The sequence below is a fragment of the Brachyistius frenatus genome, unplaced genomic scaffold, assembly GCF_029030835.1.
Source record: "Brachyistius frenatus isolate BFR_SWC_R1_liver_20210118 unplaced genomic scaffold, ASM2903083v1 Contig_10, whole genome shotgun sequence".
Classification (NCBI taxonomy): domain Eukaryota; kingdom Metazoa; phylum Chordata; class Actinopteri; family Embiotocidae; genus Brachyistius; species Brachyistius frenatus.
The window spans coordinates 3,261,372-3,278,639 of NW_027210609.1; the positions used below are offsets into that span (position 1 = coordinate 3,261,372).

The 17,268-nt window shown below is 39.6% G+C and overlaps 1 protein-coding gene across 1 annotated transcript; it reads right to left on the reverse strand.

Moving 5' to 3' along the window:
• Positions 1–8,541: 8,541 nt before the first annotated feature.
• On the reverse strand, positions 8,542–14,101 carry alas1 (aminolevulinate, delta-, synthase 1). Its single transcript, XM_069690913.1, has 11 exons — positions 14,086–14,101; positions 12,699–12,940; positions 12,303–12,485; positions 12,068–12,208; positions 11,617–11,836; positions 10,882–11,066; positions 10,607–10,786; positions 10,335–10,499; positions 9,510–9,778; positions 9,204–9,366; positions 8,542–8,872 (listed from the first exon to the last, which is right to left on the reverse strand). Exons 2-11 carry the CDS (start codon positions 12,904–12,906, stop codon positions 8,712–8,714), a joined length of 1,875 nt encoding a protein of 624 aa, XP_069547014.1. The 5' UTR covers positions 12,907–12,940; positions 14,086–14,101; the 3' UTR covers positions 8,542–8,711.
• Between the last annotated feature and the right edge of the window lie 3,167 nt (positions 14,102–17,268).

Below are 17,268 nucleotides of genomic sequence, written 5' to 3' on the forward strand. Positions count from 1 at the left end.
TCCTTGTGATCCAAAACCTTCAAACTCTTCATGCCCTGTCAAAAACTAATCTTCATCCACTAAGTATTTTTTTTTTTTTTTTTTTTATGGAACTGTCAAAATAATTGGTATCCATTTAAAGACTCTCTAATTTATAAGTGAGAGTGTCATAAGAAATAACTTTGTATTTGGTACGAATAATTGGGTAAATAGAGTCTGTTAGTCAGTACAATTGCTATAATCACAGAAGTATCTGGTTAGTGCACGGCTGGTGAAATTTGACTTAATGCAAGCATAAAATTCAGAATTCAATTTCAAATAATGATTCTATAATAAAAAAAAGTATTACTTTGATTTTACTTCAGCTTTTATCTCTTTGTTCTTGGGCACCAAAGTACACAATTACACTTCCTAGGAAGTTCCTAGGTAATTGCAGACCCTTTAAATTCATTCATTCATTCAACCTTTATTTATACTCGAGAAATCATTGAGTGACCCTCATTTACATGACATCAAGTCAATTACAGACAATGGCAGTAATCACCGCAATTAGACAAGCTGACAGAGATACAATTGGACCACAGTTGAGTTTGTAGTTAACCATTTAACTGTCAGACTATGGAAGATAAACCTGAAATAATCAGCAAATTGAGTGTTACCATCATTTATTTTTGATTGATATTATTAGACGCATCATATCCAGGTTGCAGGTTTAAATTAGGCTTTCAAAACTTTGAGATGTGTTAACTGTCACACTGTTGTAGTCTGTGAGCACTGGAAAAGCTCCACAAACTGCAAACTACAGTGTACGTGCAGTCTGCTTGCAAACAAGCTATCACTTAACATAAGAAACTCGTGAGAGAGAAAATTGTCCCTCCAACAATGAAGTCAGGGTGAGGATTGTTTGCAGCCTATCAGCATCCGCAGTTAAATTCTTCTCTGATGTCATGCTCTAGTAAGCCATAGAGGAACCACTATAAAAAGACAAACAGTAAACGAAGGCTTGGCAGTGAGGTTTCCTGTATGTTGTATTCACTGTAGTATTTCCTTGAAATGGGTGATCATCAAGTATTAATTAGTCATAATTAGTCATAATGCAGACATAATTAGTCTGCAAACAAAACAGTAAGATATTGATTGATAAAATAAACAATCAAAGGTGAGAGCTTTAAAAAAAAAAAAACTTTGTTTAATATCTCAAGATGACAAAGCCATCGCCATGTGATTAAGTCATATTTAACACAGTCAAACACTACTACAAAATATTTGTATCTGCAAAATTAGCGATTTTAAAGTCATGTTATTTCTGATGATATGAAACTGCCAATGTTGCCATGAATCCTTTAACTGGACACAAGAGTCACAAGGAATTGATACTACAGTGTGTCAAACCCGCTCTACCTGCTTCAAAAACTGAAGGGATTTCCATAGACAATCAGTACACTTACTTTAACTCCGACAGCACGTCTTTAATATGGCTTTCAGGGGATTTTTTTTTTCTTTTTCTCATTGTTCTCTGCTGTGTGGCAAGAACAGTCATGGCTCTTGTAGTCTTGGTTTGTTTTCCACAGGATAGGTAATTGCGCAATAGCCAGTGCAAAAACCGCTTGACCTTAGAAGTGTATTCAATGGAAGGAGTTACCATCAGTATTTTCAGTATGTCTCATGATTGCCTGTGTTAAAAGAAAAAACAACAAGTCAAATTACATTAGCCACTGGATCCAGCAACAATACAGCTAATAAAGTTACAGAGTTCAGGTGATCAATTTGGCAAAACTCTCTTCATAAAACCCATGGTGTATTTTTGTCCCCATAAACATGAAACAAGGATTAAACATCAAAGTAAACTGGAACAATCCAACTAAACTCACCAGCCTAATGTATTGGCTGAGTCGTAGATGCCATGGAGCATTAAACACCAGAATTAGAATTAGGCTTTACAGTATTCTAGCGTACAACTTATACACTGTACTGGTCATCATAATGAGCTTATTCATAAGCATGCTGGTCTGAGTACTTAGAATATGAATAGAGTTTTCACTGTATACAGGTACTGTGTTAGAAATGTAATGGGACTGAAAGACTGAAGTCATAGACAGGACTAACAAATGTCATTTATACTGTTGACAGGTGGTGACTTTTAAATACCATGGGACTGATTTGGGCCACTATGGTTTCAATGCATTATATTGCCGATAATAAATGTGTATGTGATAATAATGATCACATGCAGACTCACTCAAAGGGTAATACTGAGTATTTTACAGTAAGTAGCACTCTTCCTCACATTAAAAGCATAAAAAACAGACAATCAAAATAAACATGGTTATGTTATAATAATCAAATCAATGATCAGGGTTTTTTTTTAAATTAGAAAACAAATGAATTGGTACTGTATACAGTTTGGGATTTACAGGCTTGAATGTATTATACAACTGATAAACTGATCAGATCATTATAAAGAGCTGAATGGCAGTTGACCAGCGTCATTTTAAAATTTGAATGACGCTCCTATACTAGTGGTGAGTTATAAATACAACATGGCTGACTTAAACAGAGCATGTTATCGTAACAAGATTTATGTCAACTTATTCAGTGTAAATCAAAGCATGAATGCAGTTTGTACTGTATACAGTTGCCATGTCATAAGTGCATGACTGAATGACCCTTAACAGCTTTTAATGCAACATAATAACTACTGCTGAACAAACACATTAATTCCACAATTTTTGATCCAGTAATGACATAGCACTGCAATCATGTATCCTGAGGGCATCTTTCTATATGCATATGAGTGCATGCAATTCATTCAGAAACATTAAAACTTCACCTCTCAGGTTGCTGAAAAAGTGCAGCAGTCACATGGTAAAATGCCAGTAGGCCCCAAGGACTTACAGCTATCTGGACCCTGAAGGTAGCAGCAAGGCCAGTGTCAAAGACAACCAAAACATGATCCTGAATTGAACAACTATTTTGAATTAAGACAACTATTTTCATTAAATCTTTAGCTATAAAAGCAGCAGCCCCAGATATTATGACAACACTTTCTTCTGTATTTTCTTCTAAATTTACGTTTAACTTTGCTTTGCCAAGTCTGCCTCTGAACAACTTACGATCTCATATGCTTCCAACACAGCAACACCTCTATCTATTCTAATTCTGTAAAGCCCAGAGAACGAAGGGGGATGAAATGATCTCGTTACATTTTAAAGAAAACTCATCTTGAAAGATGACCCTGCAATCCTGAAAGAGGATGCATTGTTTTCAAAAACCCAGCTGCAATGAAAGTCATTGTCTGAAACACAGAGGAATGTTTAAACCTTTGAAATTCAATGCTGTTTTAATCAGCTTCATTCTGGGGCAGACAGACACAGAGACATGATGGCATGGTTGTGGACAGATATTTAATAAGAACAAAATATTGAATTGTGTGCTCATGTGTGTTTATGTGTTTAAAATACATCTGTTACCTGAAAGGACCTTTGTCTGTTCATGTGTCAGTGTTTTCCCTGTAATGAGGAAGTAATCCTCTGAGAAGTAAAGTTCAGACAGAGACCAGCCTCGAATCCATGAAGCTTAGTGGATGAAGTCACCATGGGGCTAATTGCTTCTTCCACTCTGAAAAATACACCTAGCATAATCACAGACTGGCTTTTAGAACGTTTTTTTTTGTCTCCTTCACAATTTTGTACTTGATCTCTACTTACTGCCCATCAGCACTTACTGCCCGTATACAGGCATCAGCACAAATGGTAACAACCTTCATTATACAGCATTTGGAAGCACAGAGCCTCAAAACTTAAACTGTAAACAGACCACTACAACAGCAACAATAGCAGCAGCAGCAGAAAAGCGTCGGTCTCTGTCAGGCTCATACTTGTTGGGCTACACACTGCTTTCACTGTTGAGACCAATCAAAATGCCTCCAGGTCTTTTGTAGTAAAGCAAAAAAAAAAAATTTTTTTTTTATAAATGGTGAACGTTACACAAAGCCATGACTAAAATTTATTATTTGCCCTTTTTACTGTGGAGAATAGACTGCCATCTGTTTTGAACAACAGTCTTACAGTCTCGCTTCAGGCAAAGATGACACCCAGTGGAAAAACCTCTATTACATAAGTTCCTACGGGTGAGTTAGAAAAGCTGCTGGTCAAGTTTAGTTTGCACTGCAAGTGTCAATTTGGTCATGCATTTTATACCATTAACACTTGCGTTATAGCTAATGAAGACTTTAGTGATACACACACACACACACACACACACACACACACACACACACACACACACACACACACACATATACAGACACACTTGAAATGCAACTATTTATGCACGTGGGGTTATTTTTGTTTATAAATGTGTGTGTGTGTGTGTGTGTGTGTGTGTGTGTGTGTGTGTGTGTGTGTGTGTGTGTGTGTGTGTGTGTGTGTGTGTGTGTGTGTGTGTGTGTGAGAGAGGGAGTTAGGGGTGGGGGGTGGAGTGGTGTGTTTTTTATGTCACGTAGTTGAGAGTACAAAAATAGCAAAGAAGCCAATGAGCCAGAAGATACTGTGTTAGATGTGGCTGAGCTATCTAACTTGACCCTACACTCCTAATCCTTCTCACTGCTTACATTCAAAACTGGTCAACTTGTGTGAGTCAATCCGGTAAAACCTTTTGACAAATGAAGTTGCTTCTTTCTGGGTGGAGCCAGTATTGTGTGGAGCACAGTCTATAATCCTGCTGTTGCGAAAACAATGTCCCCTTGTGGGATTAATAAAGTATCTATCTATCTATCTATCTATCTATCTATCTATCTATCTATCTATCTATCTATCTATCTATCTATCTGTCTGTCTGTCTGTCTGTCTGTCTGTCTGTCTGTCCGTCCGTCCGTCCGTCCGTCCGTCCGTCCGTCCGTCCGTCCGTCCGTCCGTCCGTCCGTCCGTCCGTCCGTCCGTCCGTCCCTCCCTCCCTCCCTCCCTCCCTCCCTCCCTCCATCCATCCATCCATCCATCCATCCATCCATCCATCCATCCATCCATCCATCCATCCATCCATCCATCTATCTATCTATCTATCTATCTATCTATCTATCTATCTATCTATCTATCTATCTATCTATCTATCTATCTATCTATCTATCTATCTATCTATCTATTTTATTCCTCTTTTTATGGTCATTTATTAGAAAAGGGATTCGACCCAAATAAATTTTGTTGCCATCGTTGTTGGTTTCTCATGAGCATGCTGAATATTTTCCAATCTTTCCTATTGGAAGGTTTTCCTATTTCACATATTTTTTGGCAGGACAAAGCTACCCATGTATTAAGATCTGTTACCACCAAAAATATGACGTAGTTTAACAATATCAGAAATTCAAAAAGGACTAAAAATAGTTAAATTTTTTCTCAATTTGTGTTTGCACTGAGCAATTTTTGTGAGAACTGAAAATAATCATTCTGCATTATACGCTGTAGATCATATAACATTTATATCCAAAAATGGGAACCACAATGTCCCCCTACTTCTACACTTTCATCAGACGTAACTGAAAACTCTCCATGAAAATTCTCACTGTCAAAATCTCAGAATATTTTATTGTGTTTATTTGTGTTCTTTGTTTTTCATGAAACCACTTCCATGTTCCTGACTCTCCTTTGGATTTACTAGTTGTTAATTGCACAACTGTATGTCTTCAGATGTTTTTAGATAGATAGCTTTTAGGTGATGTGACCAACAGCTCTTGTGGAGTATAACAAGGAATCAACCAGAGTAAAATAAAAAGTGGAAGCATTTATGCAAAGCAGTATATGAAGTCTTAATTCAAGCTAAAAATGTTCCTTACTTCCATTTTCAAAGTAGTTCTGCATTTTTATGAGGCAACTGTGGTGTTTGCAACACCTAAGTATCTGGAAAACAGTTATATAAATAACCAGTCTTTACAAGGTTTGGTTTCAAACTGTGAAACCTGATATTTGTAATACATTTTGAATAAATGAGAAGTGATGAAGAAGAGTGATCCATATGATTGTGGTCTCTTCTGGGTACATGATAGTGAGGCTAGACATGAGAGACTAGACTGTGGAAGGTATGATTATGTGGACCTCAAGTAGCGAGTATGTGTTTATTTTGTGGCCTCCTTTATTTTGTTGATTTGGGTCTCACAGCTAGATTTATGTCATCTCCCTCAAATTTATAGGTGAGTTATTAGGTCCACCACACACAGTGCAAGATTTCCCCTGATAAAAAAAACACAGCATACAGCCTGTTGCATTGTATTTACTGAAACTAATCTATTTGGGATTTAAAACCATGAACCACATATCTATCCTGGATTAATATTAAGTTATGTTACAATAAGTCTTTCTGAGAATAATGTGTATAAAAAGGACTTTATGTGTTTGATATTCATTTATTTAAGAGGAGGACCTCGCATTCAGACCAACACACAACTAGTAATCACACATACAGTGGGTACGGAAAGTATTCAGACCGCTTTACATTTTTCACTCTTTGTTTCATTGCAGCCATTTGCTAAAATCAAAAAAGTTCATTTTATTTCTCATTAATGTACACTCAGCACCCCATCTTGACAGAAAAAAACAGAAATGTAGAAATTTGTGCAAATTTATTAAAAAAGAAAAACTGAAATATCACATGGTCATAAGTATTCAGACCCTTTGCTGTGACACTCATATTTAACTCACATGCTGTCCATTTCTTCTGATCCTCTTTGAGATGGTTCTACTCCTTCATTGGAGTCCAGCTGTGTTTAATTAAACTGATTGGACTTGATTAGGAAAGGCACACACCTGTCTATATAAGACCTTACAGCTCACAGTGCATGTCAGAGCAAATGAGAATCATGAGGTCGAAGGAACTGTCCAAGGAGCTCAGAGACAGAATTGTGGCAAGGCACAGATCTGGCCAAGGTTACAAAATAATTTCTGCAGCACTCAAGGTTCCTAAGAGCACAGTGGCCTCCATAATCCTTAAATGGAAGAAGTTTGGGATGACCAGAACTCTTCCTAGACCTGGCCGTCCAGCCAAACTGAGCAATCGTGGGAGAAGAGTCTTGGTGAGAGAGGTAAAGAAGAACCCAAAGATCACTGTGGCTGAGCTCCAGAGATGCAGTAGGGAGATGGGAGAAAGTTCCACAAAGTCAACTATCACTGCAGCCCTCCACCAGTCGGGGCTTTATGGCAGAGTGGCCCGACGGAAGCCTCTCCTCAGTGCAAGACATATGAAAGCCCGCATAGAGTTTGCCAAAAAGCACATGAAGGACTCCCAGACTATGAGAAATAAGATTCTCTGGTCTGATGAGACCAAGATTGAACTTTTTGGCGTTAATTCTAAGCGGTATGTGTGGAGAAAACCAGGCACTGCTCATCACCTGCCCAATACAATCCCAACAGTGAAACATGGTGGTGGCAGCATCATGCTATGGGGGTGTTTTTCAGCTGCAGGGACAGGACGACTGGTTGCAATTGAAGGAAAGATGAATGCGGCCAAGTACAGAGATATCCTGGAAGAAAACCTCTTCCAGAGTGCTCTGGACCTCAGACTGGGCCGAAGGTTCACCTTCCAACAAGACAATGACCCTAAGCACACAGCTAAAATAACAAAGGAGTGGCTTCGGAACAACTCTGTGACTATTCTTGACTGGCCCAGCCAGAGCCCTGACCTAAACCCAATTGAGCATCTCTGGAGAGACCTGAAAATGGCTGTCCACCAACGTTCACCATCCAACCTGACGGAACTGGAGAGGATCTGCAAGGAAGAATGGCAGAGGATCCCCAAATCCAGGTGTGAAAAGCTTGTTGCATCATTCCCAAGAAGACTCATGGCTGTACTAGCTCAAAAGGGTGCTTCTACTCAATACTGAGCAAAGGGTCTGAATACTTATGACCATGTGATATTTCAGTTTTTCTTTTTTTAGTAAATTTGTACAAATTTCTACATCTGTTTTTTTCTGTCAAGATGGGGTGCTGAGTGTACATTAATGAGAAATAAAATGAACTTTTTTGATTTTAGCAAATGGCTGCAATGAAACAAAGAGTGAAAAATGTAAAGGGGTCTGAATACTTTCCGTACCCACTGTAGGTGGATTATGTTATAGTGCCTGAGGAAATTAGCTCCAAATGACTGATATTGTCTGTTCCAGGTGTTTATTTGTACCAAATAAAATAAAAAAATCTTTGTCAATGTCCCACTTTTCACACAGAATGAAGTAGGTCAGTGGAACAAAACAGTTACTCTAACGGTCTCCAACAGCATTCAAAGATTTAACGTTTACATTTGCTGAGCCACAGCAACTGTTGTGACCCACGTTTGTAGCCCAACAGATGCCTTCTACCTCTGAGCAACAGATGCATGTGACTGAAGATGATTTGAAGATGTAAATACATCAGCAGCATAACGTTCGGAGGACATTTTAAAATTTGTTTTGACGTTTGTATCACAACAATTGTAGAGTGTGTGCCAGTGCATTTCCCTTTATACTCACGGCTCCTTTTCACACCTGCATGTTTAGCCTCTGGTATTTTCTTTCCCAGTTTTATAAAGCAAACAAACACAGACTTACTTTCTTTCTCGTATTTTATTTGGAGCATATAGAACATCTGAACATAGGGTATATTAAATAATATGTGTGGGAAGACTTATCAAAGATAATTAATACATTCTATGACAGTGATAGAGGAATGGGGGTTGAGTGTGTATGTGCCATCTCCAGCCAGCGGTGGTTAGTGTTATGCGTGGGCTGAGATAGGGTGGCTCAGGCCAGTGAAGTAAGACTTTTCCCGCTCGCTCATCAGCTCAAAGTGAAGTGGCTGCTGGCAGAACGTACACTCCGCTGATGAGTGCGGCTTCAGCTCCAGACCCACCTCCTTCCATGTGTGCACAAGCCTCTCTGAGGAGGGAACACAGACAAGAGGAGGGGCATTAGATTCACTTTAAAAAGACAGAACATTAAGAGTAAGTTTGCATGAAGTTACTAAAGGTGCTGTGTATCACTGAATTTGATTAGTACATAAACAGCTAAAGAAATTGGACTAAAGAATAAAGCAAGCTTGAGCAAACTATGACGTGTTAAACAACAACAACAACATGTAGCCGTGCTATCAAAATAAAAATGCACACACTTGAGATAATCATAAGAAACTACAAAACAGGAGGGTGTTATGTCCAACAGGGTTAACTTTGCACTAAAATATGTCAACAAGGCAATTAAATCATCGTACCAACAAAGTATTTCATCATCTCAGGAGTGTGGTGAGGGGTTGGGGCGATACGCAGCAGCTCCTCCCCCCTAGCAACGGTGGGATAGTTGATGGCCTGCACGTAGATGTTGTGGCGACTCATCATGATGTCACACACCTCTGTATTTTTCTCTGCATTTGACACCTAAAAACAGAGACGAGTGATGATTAGAATAGAGACAGACTCAAGATATTTGATGTACTTTACATGCGTTTAACTATCAGATGTGTGTACTTTTAGCGTTTTAACTGCAATGCAATCAGGCCATGAATTAAATCAGAGCTTACCCGGACAGGGATGATGTGGCTGGGGCAGTGCACCACGGGCAGCCCCGAGTCCATCAGCATCTGTCTGAGCAGCTTGACGTTGCGCTGGTGTTTACGCCTCAGTGTGCAGCCCTCTTCCCCTTTCAGAACCTGGATCGACTGCCGGGCTCCAGCTAGCAGCATCGGTGGCAGGGAGGTGGTGAAGATGAAACCAGCAGCGTACGAACGCACCATGTCCACCAGAGCAGAGGTGCTGGCGATGTAGCCGCCCACACAGCCAAAGGCCTTGCCTGCAAAACAACAATGACACGGGCGGTTATTCTTCAATTTTGGTTACTAATACAGATCCAGAGACATCATTTTTGAAACACTCATCGGTCTATACAAAAACCTCCCGCTGAATTCTCACAAATGAGATTTTCCTGAACTGGCAGCTGCACATGAGCTCTGGGGGCTTTGAGTTTGAAATAATTGTCCCCTCCGCTTGACAGCGACACACAGACAGAGTAATTCAATAAGAGCCCACAGTCTCCTAGCAACAAGAGAGCTGCTCCAGCTTCTTTAAGCCTTCTGGCATATTGGGTGACACAGTTGAGGCGTGATCGTCAGTACAACATCAACACAGAGAGCTAGGGAAGTCAAGCTACCAGTGAGCAGTTGTTTTAATATGTAAAAATATATGTAGACATGAAAAATACAGCAACAAATGAATGTAAACATAAACACACCGATACAAGTAGCCATTTCTTTGAACTTTAAATGTATCAAGAACATTTTTGCTTGACTTTAAAGTCCAAAGCGTTGTGTAACAGCAATGATTTGATTTAGTAGAGATTGCATGCTGACCTAGTGTTCCTGAAATGATGTCCATCTTGTGCATGACTCCATCCCTGTCTCCAATGCCCCCTCCTCTAGCACCGTACAGGCCAACGGCGTGCACCTCGTCTACGAAGGTGATGGCACCAAACTCATGTGCCACGTCACACATCTCCTCCAGCGGGCACACGGCACCTGCGGTACAGAAAGAGAAAAGGCACACCACAGGTCATTCAGGTCTGCGATTGCAATACTTGCAATAAAATAATCTGATCAAACAAGGGATGGGGGACCACACTGACCATCCATGGAGTGAACGGTCTCAAAGGCAACAATCTTCGGTTTCGTGGCGTCTCCCTTCTGCAGCAGCTCCCGGAGATGAGCGACATCATTGTGACGGAAAATGAATTTCTTGACACCGCTGTTCCTGATACCCATGATCATTGAGGCGTGGTTGCCCGCGTCAGAGTAGATCTCGCAACCTGAAATTGATGGTCGGAGAGCGAGCAGGTGAGAATGAGCCACGAGTTTAAAACACGGTTGGATTTCGTGTAAATGGAAAGACTGTTTTGCATACCAGGCAGCATTTTGGCGAGGGTGAAGAGGGTGGAGTCATTGGCAACAAAGCAGGAGGTGAAAAGCAGTGCAGCATCCTTCTTGTGAAGGTCAGCCAGCTCTTGTTCCAGTTCCACATGGAATTTACTGGTCCCAGAGATGTTCCTGGTGCCTCCTGCCCCAGAACCATGCTTTTGTATAGTGTCACTGGATATTAAACGACAAGCAAACAGACCAAAAAAAATAAATAATTGTTTTATTTGGTCTTTTCTGAAGTTGCACAGTCAAAGTGGTGTGCATTTGTAAGCAAAACGTAGACTTGTAAAAGAGTGGCTGACTAATTGACACATTGGTTGACGTTATTACTGCTGATCAGGGATTAGGAGATCTGGGCAAGCTCAAACAAGCTGAAAGAAAAAGAAGGAGGAAAAAAAACAAAAACACCTTCATTGGGACCTGTGAGGTTTAGGTGTCAACTTTGGCCAACTAACACTATACAGGCACATAAACAATGCCCTGGATTACCCACAAGTGTCAGGTTCTATTGAATTATTAGGTGTCGTGTCTCAAATTGTTCCGTTTCTCTGAACTCTGCTCTCTCAGAGGGACGAAAGGTAAAGAGCAATCAGGAAAAACAGACCGGAAAGAAAAATATTTGTCTTGTAACACAATAACACACCTTGACCCAAGAGACTGGATCATCAAGTTTTGTCCTTTCTAGGCGACACACGCAAACAACAACTCCTCCACAACTCACATGATGGACTGTATAACTCGAGGGTGTCGACTCATGCCCAGGTAGTCGTTGCTGCACCAGACGGACACCCCCCTCTTTTCGTCCAGAGAGCCTGTAAAGTCATCGGCCATTGGAAACTCGCTGGCCAGACGATTCACCGTTTTAAACACACGATACGTGTGATCGCTCTTCTTCTCCACAATCTTCTTCTCAAAAAAGTCATCGTAATGGAAGCGAGACACTGCAACAGAACAGGAAGACAAAACTTGCTTAATGTGGCTCAGTATTGCTGCAGTACTGTGGTGGATGGAGAAACATTAACAGAACGGAAGGTTTACTTCATCTTGAACTCAGTGACACTTATGACCTAGAATGAGTCTTTAAGGACTTTTATTGTAGCTTAACAACCCTATCAACTAGTACGGCTTTGCGATTTAACAAATCTTATGGAAAGCACCCAAATAAAACCTACTTTTGCCTGGCAAGTTGTCCTGCAGCAAGTGGGTGACCCTCCTAGGTTGCTGTTTCAGGAGAGTCTTCATTAAATTAGTTTGCTCCCCTCCTTTAATTGTAGTGACCAAGGATGGCTGCTTCAGCTGGACAGATGAAACTTCTGAAAAAGGTCAAGAGAGGATACAAAATTAAATGGTATCAAAATATGTACAAAACATTGAACCCCAACCTGATCAGTTTCTGACGAATCTTACCTTTCTGGACAGTGCGAACCTCCTGCACATCTTCTTGGAACTCCATGCCAACCTGACGGACCACGCCACTGTTCTTCTGGCCCATCTCAGCAGCCAGGAAAGGGCATTTGGAGGCAACTGCCTGGCCAGGGGGTGGCATACGGTGACCAGCTGGCAGCATGGACCCAGCTTCCTTTTTGGGGGCTACAAGTGCACAAAAGGGGATTGAGACTCTCAAATATGTCAACACTTACAATCCGAAAACCAACATCATACACCGCAGTAATCCAGCAAGACATAACCATGACAGGGGTAATTCAATTAATGAAGCTACAGCGTTAATTAGGGCAACCTACACAGGAGGGGGAAAAAAAAGAAGAAGAAAAAAAAAAGCATAATGTCCTCTATCATCCTCACCATCACTGGCAGACATGGTGTCCTCAGTCTTCTGGTGGGAGGACGAGGAGCAGAGGGCCCGTGCCATTAAAGGGGCCATGGGTTTTGCAGCCAGCTCCATCATGAGGGGGCATCGCTGGGCGTACACCACCATAGACTTTTTGGACTGCTGGAAGAATACCTGGGGCACACGGGCCAGGAACGGACAGCGACGCACTATCACATCCATCGTCAGCAGAGGGGATGGTTGACTGACCAGCGATCTGAAGGAGGGAGGGGGGAGGAGGGGAGAGAAGAGTGGACACTTAGCTGAAATGTGTGGTGTGGAAAGGGAAACCAGTTTGGCAAATTTTGGGGATTAAAAGGATGAAAAGTTTTTAGTACAATAGCACAAAATCTAGATTATGAGCACAAAGTCCAGTTACTCGAAATTTTCAGAGGCAAGCAAGATAAATTTTGCTCAGTCTTTGATGGGTCTGAAAGCGATGGAAAAGTTCCAATAAGTGAACCTTATGCCGTGAATTTGGTCAAAATATCGTTTTCAAAGTCAATAACGGAGCCAAGATGTCCTAATTTAGGCCGTTTTAACTTAGAATAGCACACAAATCATTTCTTTATGATGTCCACATTAGATTCCTTACATCTTTTGTAAAATGTTAAGTTTGTAATTAAAAAAAACACACAAAAAAATCCTCTTTAAAAAGGAAACCGTCTTTTCACGACCTTATCTTTTATTAGACTACGCGTCGCAACAGATGTGTGCACACAAACAAACAAAAAAAACGAAAAAAAAGTTTTGTTGCGTAAAAGCGGACAGTACCAGAGGCTGTCGTACCCTTCCCCCAGCTGGAGCCAGGTCATTACATTCCTCGACAGAGCGCTCACTCCCAAACTTTCCTGCCTTCAAACTTCATGGAAAAGGCGCAAGAGCCAGTAAAAAAAAAAACAAACCAAAAAACCAAACGCAAGGCCTAATTTTAACTCAATTTTACTTCTAACAAATAGTCAGCAGCATACTGCTTATCCATCGCTTTTGATGATAATTCAGATCTTTTTTTGTGTGTGTGAATAAAACAAAAATATCGCTGAGAAATACCTTTCGTTAAATGTTATAATGATCATTTTTAGCACCATTCAGACGTTTCAGCCATGTGTAGACTGTGTAAAGCGCTTGCGTACAGAAAACCCGAGAGTCACGACTTGCCTGGCTCCGACGTCACCCGGAGTCTACGTGAAAATGAAGACGTTTAAGGGGGTAATTTATCTAAATCTCTTTAACTTTAGCTCGGACTCGCGCTTCCTTGAACGAGCTTTAACGCGAGCCGGCACGGCTAACCTTAGCCAAGAAGCTACAGCGAGAAGTGGTGATGTTTGTGATCACGGCAGGAGTTTTAAATAAGAAACTTACTTCTTTTGTTGTTGTTGTTTTTAAAACGGCACACCTGATGGGCGTAAATTCTCCTTACGGGTCGGGTAGCGCGCAGGATGACAGCAGCGAAGATATCCTCAGAGGATCTTACTCGTGTTTTTGAGAAAGTGGAGCCGGAGACCGCTTCGTTATCCTGCACTGAGGACGAACGAAAAGGACGAGGACTCGCCAGTGGTTATAAGAGCTGCAGCCGCGTACAAGTCTCGCGAGATCTTATTTGTTTGACGTCAACGGCCGTTTCAGACGACCTTATGAGTCATCAAACACTCACCTCTGTGTATAGAGGTTGTTTGGCAAAATGTTCGGACTTAATATATAAACCATTAGATTTTTTTTTTTTTTTTTTTTTTTAATTCGTAAGCATCAGTGTGTAAACAGCATGTTACTGTTGCAGCTGCTGCAGGTGGAGCTTTATAAACCGTTTTACAGTGGTACCAAATCAATTGGAGGGGGTTGTCAGATGATTACTGGAAGGGGAAAGAAGGGAAAAAAAACAATGATTCTCTAATCTGTTTTCAGTTTATGGACTTTTCCTCTAATCTTGGATTTTTGGTGACATAGTGGATCATTTGAACACTTATTAAAATGATACCGGCACAGAATTGAACAACTGAGACATCTAAAATGTGACTCTGACTACAAATTGCTTTTTGTAAAATGTTAGAAGACAAACAGATTAAGAAACACTGCTTTAATCTGTAGCAATGTGTTGACATTTTTAATCTTGAAAGTAACTAAATTTGTCACATAAATGGAGTGGAAAGTACAATATGTCCCTGTGAAATGTAGTGGAGTGGAAGTATAAAGTAGGATCAAATTGAAAAATAATCAAGCAGCCTAAATCAAAATTATACTTATATACAGAGTATTTTACTTGAGAGGAGATTTTGTGAAGATTACCTAAGTGATCTAGAGGCACACAATGGAGTTCACAGATCTGTAATCATTTGTGGAGCTAATCCAAAGGCTCTAAGAACAAATAGACCAAATCAAATTTTAAAATAAATTAGATGTTAAACTGATAGCCGATGGGAGTGTTATATTTGCTCTGTTTAAAAGTATAGTATCTGTATTTGTAGTTTAGAAATTGTGGAATGGCTCAGTGTCATATATAAAGGATTACAGTAGTCCAGTCTAGAGGCGATTATTACATGAATAACTATTTCTCGATACTTATGTGATTAAAAACTGCTTGAATTTGGCTATTGTTTTCAACTAATAAGAGTTGCCCTTCACTACACGAATGACTTGTTTGTTAAAATCCAAAGAAGCGTAAAAAAAAATACACCAAATTCATATCTGGCACATCAAATTGTTCCTTCAATCGTCTTTGTACAGCCTTATTGACATACAATTCTTTAGTTTAAGATTTAATCTGCTGCAGATATTTTCTGCACACACATGACCTCTGGTGTTGAAACAGGGACGCTGAGCATGAAGCGGTTCTAAAATAGGTTGAAAGTGGAAACACGTGTCTCAAATATTTAGATTGAACATGACTGAATATAAACTGAGGTTAAACCCAATAAACAGCATACACTTGGTTACAGTAGTTACATCTCAGAACTAATACATTTAATACATCAGTCGTGGTTGAGTTATATCACTCACAAAGGTTGCAATGTTTAGTTTTTTTTATTGAAACCATCTTGTAAGATATTTTGAGAGTGTACATAGTCTGTCTAATACAGTGGATGTGCTACTGCCATGCAGTGACTGTTAGTAAAACACTGTTGCAACTCAGCAGAACCAAAAAATGTTGGTTGAGAAAAGAATTGAACAAGCAGCTCTTTAAAGGTGTTTAGACAAAAACAGAGAGAAACAACCTTCAAGAAATTACGGTTTATTGCAGGGCTGCTGTTGTATTAGTTTGACCCAGGTGTACTTAATAAACAACCCTGTGTAAATTTGATCAAAACAAAGAAAGACTAAACCCCCAGATTTTAAGGGTTAACTTCTGAACTTTATTTTTGTAATAAATCACATTTCCATTGTTATAAATAAGCATGTCAGTATATTCAAACGTTTACTTGTTTACAACTTCTACCACTTGTGTTTTGAACTAAATAAATTGGATACACTCATTTGAAGCCCAAGTATAGGTTTCAAATGTTGTTTGTGACATGAGCAAAAAGTAGTGAGCAAATCGCCGTTTCTTACATCGCAAGAAAGTGAGTCCAGACCATCATTTAAAAGAAGACAGCAAATAACTCCGGCTGCATGTGTGACATGTGAGATTTCTGTGTCTGTTTCTTCAGACCACGTCCCGGTCCCAGTGTTGGCGTTTCTGTATTAACTAGCATGGTGTTTTGCTGCCATCTACTGATTTTTATAGGCTTCTGCATTTGCAAACATGTTATACTGTATACAGGACTGGATTTATGTCATGCTGTCTTTTCTTTAAATCTACCAAAAATAGTTTAATGACACTCAGAAAACAGTTTATTAAGAGTCAGAGTTCGAGTTCCTGCATAGAGAATACTGTGATGCAAACATTAATCCAGATGCAGATCCACTATTAAAATTAGAGGAAACTTTACATGTAGACTATTATTTTTATGAAAGTACATTCTTAAAGTATATTTCTTTGTGAAGATAGAAAGATGTACGTTACAATACAATAGACATTTCATCTCTCACCCAAGAGCGTAACCGTTATTATGACTTAATATTATATAACAGTCATGTAAGAAGTGCTATAATTATGTTGCTGAGGCATTTATTTACTGTTTTTTTGAAAATACAAATACAAAAACTAATAACTACACAAATGTGATCGAATAAAGAGCGCAATATTTCCCCATTAAATGTAGTAGACAAAAAGTGTATAAACGAAAAACGAAAAACGAAACTAAAGCACTACAATTGTGCTTATCTTAGAAATCTCAATTACAGCCACCGGTGTTCAATGAAATCCACATAGAGGAAACGTATTTTTTCTAAAACAGGAACGCTGTACATGTAGAAACAGAACGTGTTGACCTGGGTGTGTTTGATAGGGCCCGGCAGCTAATTTTTTGTCTCCAGCAAGTTAATCAAACATTTTTTTTCATTTAAAAAACAAAAACAAAAACAAAATACAGTATAGTTAAGAAAATAATAAAACTAGTTGCCTAAAGCCATAGAGCTGTTCAAATTACAGCATTCACTTTAGTTAAAAAT